At 44.5% G+C, this 19,157-nt stretch overlaps 1 protein-coding gene across 2 annotated transcripts; it reads right to left on the bottom strand.

The window, feature by feature from the left end:
* Positions 1-6,900: 6,900 nt before the first annotated feature.
* LOC137322602 (serine/threonine-protein kinase 24-like) lies at positions 6,901-17,705 on the bottom strand. Of its 2 annotated transcripts, none has more exons than XM_067985507.1 (4): positions 17,578-17,705; positions 16,994-17,213; positions 10,936-11,166; positions 6,901-7,843 (listed from the first exon to the last, which is right to left on the bottom strand). In XM_067985507.1, exons 2-4 carry the CDS (start codon positions 17,033-17,035, stop codon positions 7,646-7,648), a joined length of 471 nt encoding a protein of 156 aa, XP_067841608.1. In that variant the 5' UTR covers positions 17,036-17,213; positions 17,578-17,705; the 3' UTR covers positions 6,901-7,645. The 2 variants fall into 2 exon arrangements, with proteins under 2 accessions (XP_067841608.1, XP_067841606.1); XM_067985505.1 differs by having other exon boundaries at positions 17,540-17,705.
* Positions 17,706-19,157: the final 1,452 nt, after the last annotated feature.

Raw genomic sequence — 19,157 nt, forward strand, 5'->3', positions numbered from 1 at the left:
AGAGTCAATGAATTGTACTCTTATTACTAGACAACCTGTGACTAGCATGTTCCAGCCCCCACTAGCGTGAGTCTGTGGAGATAAATTACCAATTGTACACAGTTATAGGAGTTATTTAACAACTACAACTTGCATTTATGTAGCACCTTTAATGTAGTAAAACATCCCAAGGCGCTTCACAGGTGCGTGATCAAACAAGATTTGACACCGAGCCACGTAAGGACGGAGGAGGTTACAGAGATAGGGAGGGGCGAGGCCATGGAAGGGTTTGAAAACAAGGATAAGCATTTCAAAATCGGGACGTTGCCAGCCCGGGAGCCAATGTAGGCCAGCGAGCACAAGGAGAAGCACGGGGCCATGGAAAATTGTAAGATTATTCACGTGCAAAATATCGATGTAACAAAACGGTAAAGATGGGATAATTCTCTGAGACAGGAAATGAAGGAAAAAAGGCATTTTAAGAGGGTCTGAGGTTGTCAGCAGGCTAACTCCGGCTGCCGTTAGCTAGTATGAGGATTGTTGGGAGTTTGGCACACCCTACGATCACCATAATGGTCACTGAGGCATTGCCCACATTGAGTTTGATTCAGTTTAACAGTCTGCAGCCAGGCAGGCAGCCGTTACGTGGTCAGTCATGTGAACATATATAATATTTCAGCTGATCAATTATTAATGCTCTGACCTGATATTGTAAGACCCAGGGACAGACTCACTGACGCATACACCATTGCCATAATATTTATAACGCTGCTTCTGTTAAACACAGAACTTCTAAAACCTTTAAGCAATCTTTAACACGTCACAAACGTCAGGGTCGATATTAATCCAGCCCGCCCAGCCGGTGGGAATTGGGGAGGGGGGCTCCGCCCATTGTTCCTCCCTCCCCCCACAAACCATTTTAACACCAGTTTTTGGCTTTATGGAAGGCTCTCACCCCAGGCAAGCGGGGTCCACGTTAAAAGGTCAAAGGGCTGCTCCAATGACATCGTACCCATCCCCACCGCGTTGGAGGCCGAAATCGCAGCTGCCCCGCCCAGTCCCGGACCCACCAGTGAAACTCTGGTGGGATTGGTGTCTGTGAGCTCGTGAAGGGGGCTCTCAGCTGCAGCTCACCGGATCACGGGATCATTTAGCTGCCTCGTTTGCCGGGAGAGATTCCAGCTTCCAGATCGCTACTTCAACATTTTTTGTTGTCTTTAGTCAGCTTCCAATGACAGCCATTCTTGCCTCTTTATTCCGGATGGATCAAGAACTTGGTGATTGGACGTACCAAAGCTCTTCACAGCCAACGAAGTACTTTTTGAAGTGTGGTCATTGCTGTAATGTAGGAAATGCGGCAACAAATTTGCGCACAGCAAGATCCCACAAACAGCATTGTGATAATGACCAGATAATCTGTTTTTAAGTGATATTGGTTGAGGGATAAATATTGGCCCAGGACACCAGGAAGAATTCCCCCTGCTCTTCTTCGAAATAGTGGCCGTGGGATCTTTTACGTCCACCTGAGAGGGCAGACGGGGCCTCGGTTTAACGTCTCATCCGAAAGGCGGCACCTCCGACAGTGCAGCACCCCCCCGGATCATTCAGAATGAAGGCTTTATGTTACATAACTAAAAATCTTCCAAAATAAATCAGCGGCAATAAAACAGGTGGGACGGCCTGCTCTGTGAGCTTTACCACGGCCAGCTTCAATGCGGTCGGCTAGCAAGAGGCACATCAGATAAATTGGCTAAGTATCCCTACTGTTTTTGCTCCCCATGTGCGCTGGAAAACGCGACCATCGTGGACCCCTCTACCTAGCGTCGCACTGGAAAGAGCTGAAACTTGCCTATTGGGAAAACCAAACTCAAATATGAATCAAAGCTATCATTTGATTGCAAGTTCCCACTCAAAAAAAAAAGAATCAGGAAAAATAAACAAAGGTGGACAATTATCGTCTTTCTTTTAACTAAAATGCCTCTGGGATACACAGCCCTGTGAGATCAAAAATTGTACAAAACAAGGCAGCACCAGGACAATTACGCAGACGGCAATTATATTAAACAAATCACAGCTGACAACGTATCAAACATATTAGATGCTTGCTTCATGTATAAGTGTCAGTTCCAGAATTCCATCTCGACTCACCCAATCCTTATTTAAATTAATTTGAAAGCCAGGAATTTGAATTGATCAATTTTTTTAAAATCAAGATGATGTTTGAAGTCCCTCTGGTGGGCATTAGGAGCAGAGCAGCTCTGTAACATGGAGCAGCAGAGTTCAGCTATTTGCCAAGCTCGAAGCAAAAACCCTTAAACACACAGCTATCGTGGTTTTGCAATCCTGATTTCCACCTCTTCTGTGAAAACAGAAGGACGTTACTTTCTTGCTCTGTGCAAATTGGCTGCCCCGTTTCCTACATTACGCTAGTGACTGCACTTCGAAAGTGCTTAATTGGCTATAAAACGCTTCCAGACATCCTGAGGTCGTGAAAGGCACTTTATAAATGTGGGTCTTTCTTCTTTCTAAATATCTGTGTCATTCCCTCACTCCCCCACACCAAGCTTGTCCCCTTCATATCTTAGCAACTCTACCCTGAGTCTGATTATCTCTTACTATTAATGTACCTGCACAAAGCCTTTTTTATTGCCCGTTATATTTTTTTGCTCATTTTCTCTCGTGCTACCTCTTAGCCTTTCTAATCTCACTTTTTGTAGCTTTCCTTTTTTTTAATATATTTGTTCCGGCCTTTTTGTTTTTCTGCCTTCTAAAGCCCCGAAATCACGTTTTAAAATTTGATCTAGTTAATACGCAGAACCCCAGCACACATTACACAGGAACATAGGAACAGGAGTAGGCCATTCAGCCCCTCGAGCCTGTTCCGCAATTCAATTGGCTGATCTGTATCTTAATTCCATCCACCCTTGGTTCCGTAACCCATAATACCCTCGCCTTACAAAAATCTATCAATCTCAGTTTTGAAATTTTCAATTGACCCCCAGCCTCAACAGCATTTTGGGGGGAGAGAGTTCCAGATTTCCACTCCCCTTTGTGTGAGGAAGTGCTTCCTGACATCGCCCCTGAACGGCCTGGCTCTAATTTTAAGGTTATGCCCCCTTGTTCTGGACTCCCCCCACCAGAGGAAATAGTTTCTCTCTATCTATCCTATCAAATCCTTTAATCATCTTAAACACCTCAATTAGATCACCCCTTAATCTTCTATACTCAAGGGAATACAAGCCCAGTCTGTGCAACCTGTCCTCATAATTTAACCCTTTTAGCCCTGAATTATCAGCAGCCCCACCATTTCTTCTTGAACAGAGGGCTAGAGACTCAATGTTCTCTTCTTTTTGCGAACACATCAAGTTCCTGCGTGCTATTTGTTCCGTTTCTCCCGATTCCATTAGTACAAATAGAAAAGAAATGGGAAAAGAAGTGAAACTTGTCCAAGTGACTCTTTATCGGCTTTGAAAACTGTGGTTCTTGGGCATCTCGGCAACGAGCCAAACAGGAGAGATCTGTTTTTATCATTGGGGGTTAAATGTTATATCTGAACCCAGGGACGTTCCAGCCGACAGTCGAGTTATTGAAAAGTGAGAGCTGTTAGAATAAGGTCTCCCTCTGCTGGTGGTATCCACTTGGATAAGTTCTTGCAACTTGTCCATTAACCGGGCTTATAACAAAACTTGTTAAAAGTTTGTCCAGCGGTGTTCTACAAGGTCAGTTAACGCTTTCTCAGAGGATGTCCCTTTACATTCTGGAGTAGCTTCAACATTTGTTTGAAGTTGGTTTAAACCAAGGTTTATTCAGGGAAATCATGGAATCATACAGCCACAGAAGCAGGCCATTCAGCCCATCATGCCTATAAGACCATAAGAGAGAGGAGCAGGAGTAGGCCATTCGGCCCCTCGAGCCTGCTCCGCCATTTAATGAGATCATGGCTGATCTGATTTTTACCTCAACTTCACTTTCCCACCTTTTCCCCATATCCTTTGACTCCCTTGCTGATCAAAAATTTGTCTAACTCAGCCTTGAATGTATTCAATGACTCAGCCTCCACAGCTTTTTGGGGTAAAGAATTCCAAAGATTCCCGACCCTCTGGGAGAAGAAATTCCTCCTCATTTCCATCTTAAACGGGCGACCCCTTATTCTGAGACTATGTCCCCTAGTTTTAGATTCCCCCATGAGGGGTAACATCCTCTCAGCATCTACCCTATCGAGTCCCCTCAGAATCTTGTATGTTTCAATATGATCTCCACTCAGTCTTCTAAACTCCAATGAGTATAGACCCAACCTGTTCAATCTTTCCTCATAAGACAACCCTTCCATACCCGGAATCAACCTAGTGAACCTTCTCTGAGCTGCCTCCAATGCAAGTATGTCCTTCCTTAAATAAGGGCACTAGAACTGTACACAGTACTCCAGGGTGTGGTCTCACCAGCACCCTGTACAATTGTAGCATGACTTCCCTGCATTTATACTCCATTCCCTTAGAAATAAAGGCCAATATTCCATTTGCCTTCCGGATTACCTGCTGCACCTGTATGTTGACTTTTTGTGTTTCATGTACAAGGACACCCAGATCCCTCTGTACCACAGTATTTTGTAGTATTTCTCCATTCAAATAATATTTTGCTTTTTTATTCTTCCTCCCAAAGTGGATGACTTCACATTTTCCCACATTATATTCCATCTGCCAAATTTTTGCCCATTCGCTTAACCTGTCAATATCCCTTTGCAGACACTTTGTGTCCTCATCGCAACTTGCTTTTCCACTTATCTTTGTATCATCAGCAAATTTGGCCACAGGACACTCTGTTCCTTCATCCAAGTCATTGATATATATTGTAAATAGTTGAGGCCCCAGCACTGAGCCCTGCGGCACCCCACTAGTTACAGATTGCCATTTTGAAAATGACCCTTTTATCCCGACTCTTTGTTTTCTGTTAGTTAGCCAATCCTCTATCCGTGCCAATATATTACCCCCAATACCATGAGTTCTTATCTTGTGCAGTAATCTTTTATGTGGCACCTTATCGAATGCCTTTTGGAAATCCAAATATACTGCATCCATTGGTTCCCCTTTATCCACCCTGCCCGTTACTTCCTCAAAGAACTCTAATAAATTTGTCAGACAGGATTTCCCCTTCATAAAACCATGTTGACTCTCCTTGATTGTATTATGAGTCTCCAAATGTCCTGCTACTATTTCCTTAATAATGGGTTATAGCATTTTCCCAATGACAGATGTTAGGCTAACTGGTCTATAGTTACCTGCTTTCTGTCTCACTCCCTTCTTGAATAGGGGTGTTATGTTTGCGGTTTTCCAATCCGCTGGGACCTTTCCAGAATCTAATGAATTCTGGAAGATTACAAGTGCCTGTGCTGGCTCTTTGAAAGAGCTATTCGATTAGTCCCACTCCCCCTGCTCTTTCCCCAGAGCCCTGCAAATTTTTCCCCTTGAAGTATTTATCCAATTCCCTTTGGAAAGTTACTACTGAATCTGCTTCCACCGCCCTTTCAGGCAGCGCATTCCAGATCATTATAACTCGCTGTGTAAAAAAAAAAATTCTCCTCACCTCCTCTCTGGTTCTTTTGCCAAATACCTTAAATCTGTGTCCTCCAGTTACCATAGTTCCATAGTATGTTACAGTGCTGAAGGAGGCCATTCAGCCCATCGTGCCTGTGCTGGCTCTTTGAAGCCACTGGAAACAGTTTCTCCTTATTTACTCTATCAAACCCTTCATAATTTTGAATTTAATAAATATGCCGATATTTTGTTCTTTCTTGATGGGTTTGTTAACAAATTACTCACCAGTGCCCAGTTAAATTCTCACAGGTTTCCAATTTCCAATATCGCCGTTCCTTCATCGTCGCTGGGTCAAAATCCTGGAACTCCCTTCCTAACAGGACTGTGGGAGAACCTTCACCCCACGGACTGCAGCGGCTCAAGAAGGCGGCTCACCACCACCTTCTCAAGGGGCAATAAATGCCGGCCTCGCCAGCGACGCCCACATCCCATGAACGAATAAAAAAAAATTTGAGACCTTAATTTAGTTCTCCACAAACTAATGTATCCGCTGTTCAAATCTTTTCAACCTCTTAAATATCTTATGTGAAAAGATATTGTTGTTAGTGTTAGGTTCAGTTTGTAAAGTTAATGAGTTGCTAGTCGTTACTGTAGATTAATTATATTTGATGTGGCATTCTGTCTGGTCCTGAAGAATCATCCAGAGTTCCGACCAAAATTTGCTTCCCACTTCCATTTGGACCAAGAAATTGTTGATCCATCATTTCATCATTTACCATACCAGCCACTTACATGAGTGCTTGCAGATTTCGAAGTTACCATGTCTCTCACATGGAGCAATGTTCAGACGTCTTGACAGTTATTCTTTAGTTGGCGTGCAAAGAACCAAGGCAACAGACAACCAAGCAGCAGATGGCTAAGCGAATGGTGGAATGCACCCAGCACCTCCCAAACCTCCACCAACTAGAAGGACAAGGGCAGCAGGTGCATGGGAACAACACCATCGCCTCCAAGTTCCCCTCCGAGTCACACACCATCCCGACTTGGACATATATCGGCCGTTCCTTCATCGTCGCAGGGTCCAAATCCTGGAACTCCCCACCTAACAACTGTGGGAGCCCCTTCACCACACGGACTGCAGCGGTTCAAGAAGGCGGCTCACCACCACCTTCTCAGGGGGCAACGAGGGGATGAACAATAAATGCCGGCCTTGCCTGTGACGCCCACATCCCAAGAATGAATTTTTAAAAAATAGGTTGTACCAACTGCATAGTCGAAATGCAAAAAATAACTCGGGGACTATTTTTTCCAGCTAAGTGACAATAAGACAAATAAATGCAATTAAAAAAAGTATTGTTTTTTTAAATTCAAAGCTAACTTTGAATACACATAAATACACTTCACCTTTATTATCAGGTTTAATGCCTTCTTCAACATTCATGACTCTTTAAAAATACATCCTCCACACACTCCTTCAACAAGCATTCAGATTGCTTCAGATAGAATCTATTGGCCTTGGCGTGTGTACTACTTTGGTGAACTCCTTTTCAGCAAGGGCAGGATCCAGTTTTAAAAAACAAAACAGTCAAGTACAGTAAATTAAAATACCTCCGGGGCGATTGATTGTTTCGTCTTTCAATTCCCTGGTGTTTAAAGTTTTGATTGGATGTGCCATAATACATAGAATTAACAATAACAAATACATTCTTGAAATATTACAATATCTTTGGTAAAAAAATATAGAGAGAATTATAAATTTATCATACATAATATAGTTGCCACCAGATGCTTGCACTGAAAATTTGAACATCAAACTATCACACGGCAAGAAATATGAAAAATACCGAAAATTCCGATGAGCAATTCAGTTCCAAATGTTTACTATTTGTTTATTCAGTCATATTCCAGCTATTAGAAATAATACTGAAACACTGGCTAGTATATTTGAAAGGGTATGAAAAATATTCATTGGGCGAGACTTTTAACACAATTACCAGGATATCAATGCAGGGGTGACATTTGCATTTCTTATAAAGGCAGGCCTTCTGGAGATGAGTTATTCTCAGCCCATGATTTCCACCCACACTGAAGCTATGTCCAAGTTAAACTCTGTGAAAATGTTTTGTTTGGTCCATTTAGAATTTTGATTGTTGGACACTATTCTCGTAATCCGACGGTCTCTCTAACTCCTCCGCTTTCTTCCTTGCTCTTTCCTTTTCCTCAAACTCAGCTTCCACTTGCTTGGGGTCCACGTAAGTGTAGAAATAGGCCATGATGGCGAATATGACGCAAACTGTCATCAATAGGGCAGCAAATAAGATATATTCAGCCCACTGTACGAGGAAGAAAACACAATATTAATTAGCATTGGCACAAAGCTGGGTTTCCTCCATTACAACAGTGACTACACTTCAAGTCATGATGTGGAGATGCCGGTGATGGACTGGGGTTGACAATTGTAAACAATTTTACAACACCAAGTTATAGTCCAGCAATTTTATTTTAAATTCACAAGCTTTCGGAGGCTTCCTCCTTCGTCCAAGTCTATGGGGAAAAAGCAGGGAGTGAGGCTAATTGTATAGCTCTTTCAAAGAGCTGGCACAGGCATGATGGGCCGAATGGCCTCCTTCTGTGTTGTATAATTCTATGAGTAGCTGGTGAGCCTCCATCACACAATACCGATGTCCTTAAAGCAACAAAGAGGCAGAAACTAATTCTTTTCTGTTTTTTAAAAAGCAAACAATTCAGAGATACCAAACGGAAATGGAGAAAAAATGTCCTTAACTTATGGAAATAAATGCAAAACCTTAAATGATCAAGGTAAAGGCAATGCTTTCAGCCTTACTCAAAGAACGTTGTGGGGGAGGGAGGAAAGAGCACAAACATACAAGGAATCCGTCTCTTGGGCCTAACAGAGTTAATAGCTACTTGAAATTAGAGTGCCTAATAAAAAATTCTGCACTGATGACATTTACTATACAGATTACATAAAAAGCACCACTTTACCAAAGCTATTTGTTCGAAAAGTGGGGACCCGATAAGCAAAATTTTCCATACTTCATACAATTGCTTTAAAGTTTCTCAGTTTTAAGCGAAGATCCTCAAGCTACCCAAACAAAATACACATCATACTGTAGGCACTGTGTGATCCCAAAAATGTAATAGGGCTGGTTCAGCCGTGGCTCAGCGGGTAGCACTCTCACCTCTGAGTCAGAACGTTGTGGGTTCAAGTTCCACTCCAGAGACTTGAGCACAAAATCCAGGATGACACTCCAATGCAGTACTGAGGGAGTGCTGCACTGTCAGAGGTGCCATCTTTCAGATGAGATGTTAAACCGAGGCCCCGCCTGACCTCTCAGGTTTACGTAAAAGATCCCACGGCCACTATTTTGAAGATGATCGGGGGCAGTTCTCCCCGGTGTCGTGGCCAATATTTATCCCTCAACCAACATCACTAAAACAGATGATCTGGTCATTATCACACTGCCGTTTGTGGGACCTTGCTATGTGTTAACTACATTTCAAAAGTACTTCATTGATTGTAAAGCGCTTTGGGACGTCCTGATGTCTTGAAAGGCAACATATAAATCTTTTTTTCTTTATACCGGTTTCATCTTGGAAACCCAGTTGCTTTAGCTTGCTACACCTTATGTCGTGCTCTCTGTGACTGCTCAACTTACACTATTTCATGAGCACTGGGCTCTGATATTTTATTTACTTTCCTCCAAATCATAAACAATGAGATAATTAACTAAAAGAATGTAATTAGACAATGTGAGATTGCTAATGCATTCCTTGCTGAAAATTAAGTGCAACTGTTAAATAGTAAATTTGGCATGGTGACTATCTTACATTCATGGCCCCTACTTTTGGTCTCCCCCACAAATGGAAATATCTTCTCTATGTCTATCCTATCAAACCTAAACAAATCACGTCAGGTTGTTAGGTAGGACTCGGTCTCAGAACAAACATCTATTTTGAAGATCTGTCATCTACAACTTACCTTTCTGTATAAAGCCTTTAAAAGTAAAAAAGTCCCCAATGCATTTCAGAAATGGAAATAGATGGGAACCCATGGGGTAAAAGATTAGGGATGGGGCAACCAAAAGCTTGCTTGAAAAGGTGATTTGAGGTTTTTGGAAAGAAAGGCAGAGCGGTTTAGGATGCGGGGCTGGGGGGGGTAAGTTCCACAGAGTGAGGGGAAAGGCTCTACCACCAATGGATGAGAAAGGAGGGGTCACAAAAGTGCAGGGCTGGATACAAGAAACAGTATTTTGGATAATTTGGAGTTTAGAAAGGAGTGGAGAGTGGAAGGCCAGCAAGGAGAACACTAGAGTAATCAAGCCAAGGTGGCAGAAGAATGGGTAAGGGTTTCAGCAGCAGAGAGGCAATGTTGTGGAGATGGAAATAAGCAGTTTTGGTGATGGATATGATGTGGCGTTTCAGGTTCTGCGCCGGGTCGAACAGGATGCCAAGGTTTGATTCAGGCCTGAGCGAGTGGAAGGGGGAACGTTGTCAGTGACAATCAGCTCCTCTAAGACATATAGATAGATTTTAAGAGAGGGAGAGGGGTTAAGATAAGATGACTTAAGGTGTATATTGTAGAGTCCAGAATCTTACACCAGGGGTGTCCAACCTTTTGGATCAGAGAGTTGGATCCTGTGATGTAACTAGTGAGTGGGCAGAGTCTGATTAAGGGTGTTATGACATAACTTATTCAATAACCATAAACTGGTAGCCCTAGCTTTGACTAACCAAAAGAGCTCTACGGTGCTCAAGCATTATACATGCAGTACAGTCCAAAATCTAAAAAAATGAATTAAGAATTTTTCTTTCTTTTGTAATGTACCCTCAATCCTTTTGGAAGTTTTTTTTCTGCTAAGAGTTGCTTTATCATTCTTCCAATTCAACTGTTCCCATCTCCCCCAAAGCAACTGGAATAATGATCCAATCTCACGTCCCACTGGCAGCCTGTAAAACTTGATCAGGCAACATGTGGGTGGGAACAAGCCGCAGCAAACTCTTCAATCCACCCACAGTTAAAACGAGAGTCTTGCGGGGAATTCAGACTGCTATCATTTTACTATCTCCCTTACCCCAATTAATTTTAATTGGTAAATTAATCTTGGTAGATTCATATTAGCAATACCACCAGTCACCAGGTCAATGAAATACTGTTCTCAACAGTGTTTCAGTGAAGACTATAGAACAATCAAGGAACACACTCAGTTTATCTCAAAATTGATTTGAACTAGTCATACTAAAAACACCCCAAATATTCAATACCACTTAATGCAATTCTTTACCAAAGTCTAGCCACCGTGGTTTTATTCTATCTAAAAGAAACCCATCCATATTCCATCCACACAACATCCTCTCCTCCTCCTCCCCCCTAAAAAAAGCAAGTAAACATGATAAGTCTCACCTTTAGATAAGATCCATAGTATTTTGTAACATACGGACTATCACACTGACTCAGGACAGTTATTTCCTGCAGAATATCTTCAATTTCATCTTCAGCTTCTTCAAGATCGATAATTTTTATGGCCACAACTTTCTGAGTCCGATTGTCTATTCCTTTAAAAACTTCACCGAAAGAGCCCTTGCCAATCTTCTCCAGTTTTGTGAATAGTTCTTCTGGATCTGCTTTTAAATTCTAAGAAAGAGGGGAAAAAACTGTGAAAAATACAATGAAACTTGTGCTAAACTTCATGAAGAAAGACAGACTTGCATTTATACAGGGCCTCTCATAACCTCAAGACTTCCCAAAGCGCTTTACAGCCAATGAAGTACTTTTGAGGTGTAGTCACTGTTGTAATGTAGGAAACGCGACAGCCAATTTGTGCACAGCAAGCTCCCACAAACAGCAATGAGATAATGACCAGATAATATTTTTTTTAAGCAATGTTGGTTGATGGATAAATATTGGCCAGGACACCCTGCTCTTCTTTGAAATAGTGGCATGGGATTTTTTATGTCCACCTGAGGGGGCAGACGGGGCCTCGGTTTAACGTCTCATCTGAAAGACTGCACCTCCGACAGTGCAGCACTCCCTTAGTACTGCACTGGGAGGGTCAGCCTAGATTTTGTGCTCAAGTCTCTAGAATGGGACTTGAATCCACAACCTTCTGACACAGAGGCAAGAGTGCTACCCACTGAGTTACGTAATTGGATATAGAAATACAGGTTTGAAATCAAATCTAATTTTACCCAACATATCTTTTAATGAAGATAGCCTACATCAGCATCTCACCTTTCATCAATATAAGCTATTGGCATAGTTGGGTTTTTATTTTTATAGACTAGGTTAATATCACATACAAGATAAAGAATTTAAGGTCACAAGTGCAGATTAAGTGTCACTGAAAAACTTATTTTGTTAAGGGTGAATGTTTGCACTAATCAGGAATTTATTGCTATAAATAATTTTAAAAAGCCATACAAGGGTAAAATTTACTCTTGCAGAAAAAGAAACAAACTTATTATATTCACAAAACATATCAAAGGAAAGAAGTCTGTACTTTGAGCACATTCCCGAACACAAGAACAAACATGTTTTAGTATATTTTGCCTGTGGTTGTAAGCCCACACTCTTAAAAGGGACTTTATTTAGAATTTAGAATCTCATTATATCTTTGTTATGGAATAGTTAAATGAAATGAATGTTAATGTTGCTGCAAGGCCAGAGTTCAGAAAGAGACTGGTATTTCAGGTAACGCTCTATTGGCCCTGATCAATACGTGTTGATTCTAGAATAGCTACCTCTTCGTCTATGCTCTCCTGGCCGGCCTCCCACCTTCTACCCTTCGTAAGAGCGAGTTCATCCAAATCTCTGCTGCCCGTACCTTAACGCGCACCAAGTCCCGTTCACCCATCACCCCTGTGCTCGCTGACCTACATTGGCTCCCGGTCCGGCAACGCCTCGATTTAAAAATTCTCATTCTCGTTTTCAAATCCCTCCATGGCCTCGCCCCTCCCTATCTCTGTAACCTCCTCTGGCCCTACAGCCCTCAGAGATCTCTGCGCTACTCCAATTCTGGCCTCCTGCGCATCCCCGATTTTCATCACTCCACCATTGGCAGCTGTGCCTTCAGCTACCTAGGCCCTAAGCTCTAGAATTCCCTCCCTAAATGTCTCTCTCCTCCTTCAAGACGCTCCTTAAAACTTACCTCTTTGACCAAGCTTTTGGTCACCTCTCCTAATATCTCCTTATATGGCTTGGTGTCAAATTTTGTTTGATAATCACTCCTATGAAGTGCCTTGGTACGTTTTGCTATGTTAAATGCGCTATATAAATGCAAGTGGCCGTTACTGTATGCTCCTCAGGCGGGAGTACAGAACTTCCTGACAACACTCGTGTTTGCTGAAACTCCAATTCCATCAGTCACAGGATTCAGCGCCTCACTCACAGTCACATGATCAACATGCAAATAGAGACTCATCAAATTTTTAAAATTAGTACTGCAATGTTTTTGAAAGAGGGAAGGCTTTCACCTTGTGATGCGATGAGTACTATGCTAGACTGAGGCACAGACACCAGCATTAATATCAAAACACACAAATACCGGCTGAGCAGCAAGGGCTGACATTGCTAGAAGGGCAGAATTTCAGTAGATGATTCAATATATAGAGTGCCTCTTGACACCACTGTGTCAGCCAATGTGTTGAAGACGGGGCGGGTCTTACAACAGCACTCACAGCAAACAGTCTATTTCACATCAAAGTCTAGTTACTCAGCAAACAGTCTATTTAAATGGCGCACTACAATAAACAGTTTACAGAGTCTATTTAAAAAGCGTCTCTACAACTACAACAAACAGGACTCATGATCCAAACTACAGCAACGTCTCCCGATAAAAGCAGGATTATTTCTCCAGCAAAACGCAGTGAGTGGAGGAGAGTTACATAATACAAATTATGCGTGTAAAATCAATCCCAGTCACAGCAGTGTCTCCAGGCGTGATTGACTGGGGAATTACTCAATCTCCATTCTGGCCGGGAATAGTGTGTATGGATTCCATTCTTCTAAACACGGTCTGTATCTGGGTTGTATTTTGATGGGTGATTGTAGTGGGAGGAGAGGCAAATCCTACTTGGCTTTAAAGTAGGATTTTTCTTACATCAAACTGGGTACCAACACAAAAACAAGCCGAGTGACAATACTAGGAAATTTCAGGACTGATCTACTGTCTACCTCAATGCAGAGTATGCCCAAACATTTTGGGATTTATATGCTAATAGCAACTTGGTGTAAAGATCTGCACTGCAGTAATTGATGATAATACACAGTTAATGTTATATATAGAGATAACCACACACATTGCACCAGGCTATAAATGTATCACTTTCTGTTCATTGCCTTCTGCACAAAATAACGACCAATAGCTGTCTGGAGCCCACTGCTCTTATTTCTGCAACAGGGAGGATTTGTTCAGTAGTGAATAGCTCGGAAAGTGCTGGCACCATTATTGAGATGCACCATGGTAACCACAAATAATAAATTCTTATGCGCAACGTGTATAAATCAAGTAGGTGTCAAATTCAAATGTTTAAAAAAATACCTTTCTCTGTCTGCAGTACAAAATTACATTGCTTTGGCAAGGAATGTCACTTTATGGGAACCCACCTCTGATCTGTAAACGGTCTGACTACGTTTTGAAGTTTCACAGCAATTTAGCATTGAAGCTGCGGTAATACACTCTGTACTATCATGCAAAAACCTGTTGTTTGCTGAGTGAATACTCTGAATTGGAAAATGCTCCATTGCACACAATCTCGGGTACTTTACAGGTATGTCAAATAGAGCTGGGGACTAATCGAAATGCCAGTCAAATACAGTTGTGCAGTAAGTCCATGCTGTGCAAATTTGTTACCATATTATATAAATGCCATTTATCAATCTGTACAGGAAACGCAGCTTGAAAACTAAATAATCTGCAGAACTGATTACCTATCACCAATATAGTACTTCATTAATTAATTCAGCATAGAAACTGACAGAACAGTATGTAACGGAAATTACAAACAGCAATTTGGGAGATTCAACCAATTCAAATAGCAGTTTGCCAAATGGCACATCATCCCAACAGCATGACATCAAACTGAGTTTTTGAGATGTCAAACGCAGTGTCACAGTGCAAGAAACTGAAACCACTCTGTGAATAACAACAACTTGCATTTACATAGCACCTTTAACATAGTAATACATTGCAAAGCGCTTCACAGAAACGATCAAACAAATTTTGACGAGGAGATATTAGAACAAGTGAACAAAAACTTGGTCAAAGAGATAGGTTTTAAGGAGCGTCTTAAAGGAGGAGAGAAAGGTAGAGGTTTAGGGAGGGAATTCCAGAGCTTTGGGCCTAGACAGCTGAAGGTACGGCCGCCAACGGTGGGGTGATGAAAATCGGGGATGCGCAAGAGGCCAGAATTGGAGGAACACAGAGATCTCGGAGAGTCGTAGGACTGGAGGAGGTTACAGAGTTGAGGAGGCGTGAGGCCATGGAGGGATTTGAGAGAATTTTAAAATCGAGGCGTTGCCAGACCGGGAGCCAATGTAGGTCAGCGATCTGCAAACTTCTTAATCATGCCCCAACATTTAAGTCTTAATCATTAATATATACCACAAAAAGCAAGGGACCTAGTACTGAGCCCTGCGGAGCCCCACTGGAAACAGCCTTCCAGTCACAAAAACACCTGTCGACCATTACCCTTTGCTTCCTGCCACTGAGCCAATTTTGGATCCAACTTGCCACTTTCCCCTGGATCCCATGAGCTTTTACTTTTCTGACCAGTTTGCCATGTGGAACCTTGTCAAAAGCCTTGATAAAATCCATGTACACTACATCAAACGCGTTACCCTCATCAACCCTCCTTGTTACTTCCTCAAAAAATTCAATCAAGTTAGTCAAACAGGACTTTCCCTTGACAAATGCATGCTGATAGGCACGGATTAATTTGTGCCTTTCTGAATGACGATTAATACAGTCCCTCAGAATTTTTTCCAATAATTTGCCCACCGCCGAGGTTAGGCTGACTGGCCTGTAATTACTCAGTCTATCACTTTCTCCCTTTTTAAACAAGAATACGGGCAGCAGAGTTTTGGATGAGCTCAAGTTTATGAAAGGTGGGAGGCTGGCCAGGAGATCATTGGAATAGTCAAGCCTGGAGGTAACAAAGGCGTGGACGAGGGTTTCAGCTGCAGATGAGCTGAGGCAGGGGCGGAGACAGGCCATGTACGGAAGTGGAAGTAGGCGGTCTTGGTGGATATGTGGTCAGAAGATCAAGATGAAAGCAAAATTTGTATTTTGTAAAGATAAATGAAATAGAATTTGCAACATTGGATAGTTACTTATGTAGGGGAAACACAGCAGCTCCCAGGGGCATATAACTCACCTGTGCCTATTATCATAGAATCTTATAGTACAGAAGGAGGCCATTCAGCCCATCATGCCTGTGCTGGATCTTTGAAAGAGCTTTCCAATTAGTCCCACTTCCCTGCTCTTTCCCCAAAGCCCTGCAAATGTTTCCTTTTGAAGTATTTATCCAATTCCCTTTTGAAAGTTGTTATTGAATCTGCTTCCACCGCCCTTTCAGGCAGTGCATTCCAGATCATAACTCGCTGCATAAAAAAAAATTCTCCTCATTTCCCCTTTGGTTCAATTGCGAATGACCTTAAATCTGTGTCCTCTGGTTACCGACCTTCCTGACAGCGGAAAGTTTCTCCCTATTTACCTGTTCATGAGTTATTTGTCTCATCGCTTGATAGTTTATTTTCCCTATATCATCCTCACTATCCAGTATTACATAATGTAACAACTCGCATTTATATACCGCTTTTAATGAAGTAAAATGGTCCAAGGCGCATTATCAAACAAAATTTGACACTGATTTGACACATCTCCCAATCACTGTAACCTCCTCCAGCCCTACAACCCTCCGAGATCTCTGCGCTCCTCCAATTCTGGCCTCTTGTGCATCCCCGATTTTAATTCCACCACCATCGGCGGCCGTGCCTTCAGCTGCCTAGACCCTAAGCTCTGCAATTCCCACCCTAAACCTCTCCGCCTCTCTCTTGTTCTTTAAGACGCTCGTTAAAACCCAGCTCTTTGACCAAGCGCTTGGCCATGTGTCCTAATACCTCCCTTAAGTCAAATTTTGTTTGATCGCTCCTGTGAAAGACCTTGGGGACGTTTTACTATGTTAAAGGCGCTATATAAATGCAAGTTGCTGTTTGTTTTAACCTCTAATGAAACGCGGGGAGACTCCAGAGTCTGAACTCAGGGTCCTTCCTGCCCCCAGCACCGTGCCCTGGACCCACAGGGCGAGAAGCTCCGAGTCTGTGTCCCCAGCCCAAGAGAAAGGAGCTATAACCAGACACCAGGAGGTGGTGTCCCGGACACAGACACCCGGTCCTCCCCAGGACCAGGACACCAACTCCGGCCACTGCCCCCCCGGTGATGCCGCCCCTCACCATCTCTTACCTGTATCCCGGGCAGAGCGACCTGCACCGGAGAGTGAGCCATAGCACCCCCGCTGCCCGTTCCTCCTCCTGTCGGTAGCGAGTGAAGCCGGGCCTGGGGGAGACCCCGGGCAACCGGGCACCAACCCGTCAAAGACCAGGAATCAAGAGCGAGGCGCCGGCCTGAATCAACCTCGATCGAGAGCGGCGGCTCCTCCCCGCCTGGGGGACAATCACCGGGCCTGCAACACAAGGGAGGGAGCATCAGTACCGCCCGGCCCGGTCCCCAGCCCAGCCCGGCCCGGCCCCCTCGCCGCCCGGCCCCCAACACAGCCCGGCCCGGCCCCCATCACAGCCCGGTCCGACCCGGTCCCTCAGCCCAGCCCAGCCCCGGCCCCCATCACACCCCGGCCCCCATTACAACCCATCCTGGCCCGGCCCCCATCACAGCCCCGGCCCGATCCCCTCACCGCCCCGGCCCGGTGCGTGTTTCCGAGCGGGGTGGGGCCCGGGCTCGGCCTGTTTCCCCGCGGCCTCCTCCCCCCCTCACTCCCGCACGGTTGTTTACCCCGAGTGTGAGGAGGTAAAGCGGGTCGGGCCTCCCACCTGTCCGCTCGGCTCCGCTCGGCTCGGAGCGAGAGGCCTGGAGAACCGGGGACCGCGGCAGCCGCTCGGCTCACTCGGCCGCCGCCATCTTCTCAGCCCGGGGGCCGCTCCGCTACGTCACAGGGCGCGGCGCCGGCCGGCCGGCAGAGGGCGCCGTGGGCGGCGGCCGGTCACGGGGCGGGGCCTGAGAAGGGGCGGGGCTTAACATCACGCGTCATCCAGCTGGAACTTCGCGGCGCTGGGAAGGGGCCGCCGGCCGCCTGAGGGCGCTGTGGGCGGCGGTGGAGGAGGGCGGGGCTTACTGTCTGACGTCATCCGAGGGACCGCGGTGCAGGGAAGCGGCCGCCGGCCGCCTGAGGGCGCTGTGGGCGAGGGCGGGGCTTAATCTTCAGCTCCCGGCTGGAGCCTCCCCTAAGGGAGCGCTGCTCCAGAGCAGGACATCACTCAATGTCCCCTTCCCCACAACCAAATCAACAGAGAATTACATAGAATGGTTCCTACATCACAACAGTGACTTCAACAAGTACCTCATCGGCCGTAAAGCGCTTTGGGATGTCATAAGAACGTAAGAAATAGGAGCAGGAGTAGGCCAATCGGCCCCTCGAGCCTGCTCCGCCATTCAATAAGATCATGGCCGATCTGATCCTAACCTCAAATCTAAATTCATGTCCAATTTCCTGCCCGCTCCCCGTAACCCCTAATTCCCTTTACTTCTAGGAAACTGTCTATTTCTGTTTTAAATTTATTTAATGATGTAGCTTCCACAGCTTCCTGGGGCAGCAAATTCCACAGACCTACTACCCTCTGAGTGAAAAAGTTTCCCCTCATCTCAGTTTTGAAGGAGCAGCCCCTTATTCTAAGATTATGCCCCCAAGTTCTAGTTTCACCCATCCTTGGGAACATCCTTACCGCATCCACCCGATCAAGCCCCTTCACAATCTTATATGTTTCAATAAGATCGCCTCTCATTCTTCTGAACTCCAATGAGTAGAGTCCCAATCTACTCAACCTCTCCTCATATGTCCGCCCCCTCATCCCTGGGATTAACCGAGTGAACCTTCTTTGTGCTGCCTCGAGAGCAAGTATGTCTTTTCTTAAGTATGGAGACCAAAACTGTATGCAGTATTCCAGGTGCAGTCTCACCAATACCTTATATAACTGCAGCAATACCTCCCTGTTTTTATATTCTATCCCCCTAGCAATAAATGCCAACATTCCGTTGGCCTTCTTGATCACCTGCTGCACCTGCATGTCCTGCCTGGAGAGTCTAGAACTAGGAGGCATAGTCGCGGGATAAGGGGTCGGCCATTCAAAACTGAGCTGAGGAGGAATATCTTCACTCAGAGGGTTGTGAATCTTTGGAATTCTCTACCCCACAGGGCTGCGGATGCTGAGCCGTTGAGTATATCCAAATGTAAGGAGTCTTACAACACCAGGTGAAAGCTGTTGGACTATAACCTGGTGTTGTAAGACTCCTTACATTTGTCCACCCCAGTCCATCACCGGCATCTCCACATCATGAGTATATTCAAGGCTGAGGTAGATAGATTTTGGACTCTGGGGGAATCAAGGGATGTGGG

This window comes from Heptranchias perlo, chromosome 6, assembly GCF_035084215.1.
Source record: "Heptranchias perlo isolate sHepPer1 chromosome 6, sHepPer1.hap1, whole genome shotgun sequence".
NCBI lineage: Eukaryota > Metazoa > Chordata > Chondrichthyes > Hexanchiformes > Hexanchidae > Heptranchias > Heptranchias perlo.